At 47.5% G+C, this 476-nt stretch overlaps 1 protein-coding gene across 1 annotated transcript; it reads left to right on the forward strand.

Annotated features, from left to right (window-relative positions):
- Positions 1–3: 3 nt before the first annotated feature.
- LOC106322283 (heat shock protein 90-4-like) lies at positions 4–471 on the forward strand (the record flags this gene model as incomplete). The annotated part of the gene is made up of 1 exon (XM_013760381.1): positions 4–471. A coding segment is annotated over one exon (468 nt), but the record flags the coding sequence as incomplete, so codon positions are not given.
- Positions 472–476: the final 5 nt, after the last annotated feature.

Genomic DNA, 476 nt, shown 5'->3' on the forward strand with positions numbered 1-476 from the left:
AACAAGTTCTACGAAGCTTTCTCTAAGAATTTGAAGCTTGGTATCCATGAGGACTCTCAAAACAGAACCAAGATCGCTGAGTTGCTCCGTTACCACTCGACCAAGAGCGGTGATGAGTTGACCAGCCTCAAGGATTACGTGACGAGGATGAAGGAAGGTCAGGAGGATATCTTCTACATCACCGGTGAGAGCAAGAAGGCTGTGGAGAATTCTCCATTCCTTGAGAGGCTCAAGAAGAAAGGGTATGAAGTCCTTTACATGGTTGATGCCATCGATGAGTATGCCATTGGCCAGCTCAAGGAATTCGAGGGAAAGAAGCTGGTCTCTGCAACCAAGGAGGGTCTGAAACTGGAAGAGTCCGAGGACGAGAAGAAGAAAAAGGAGGAGCTAAAGGAAAAGTTTGAGGGACTCTGCAAAGTGATCAAGGACGTTCTTGGAGACAAGGTCGAGAAGGTCATTGTCTCTGACCGTGTTGT

The sequence above is a fragment of the Brassica oleracea genome, unplaced genomic scaffold (genome assembly GCF_000695525.1).
Source record: "Brassica oleracea var. oleracea cultivar TO1000 unplaced genomic scaffold, BOL UnpScaffold13090, whole genome shotgun sequence".
NCBI lineage: Eukaryota > Viridiplantae > Streptophyta > Magnoliopsida > Brassicales > Brassicaceae > Brassica > Brassica oleracea.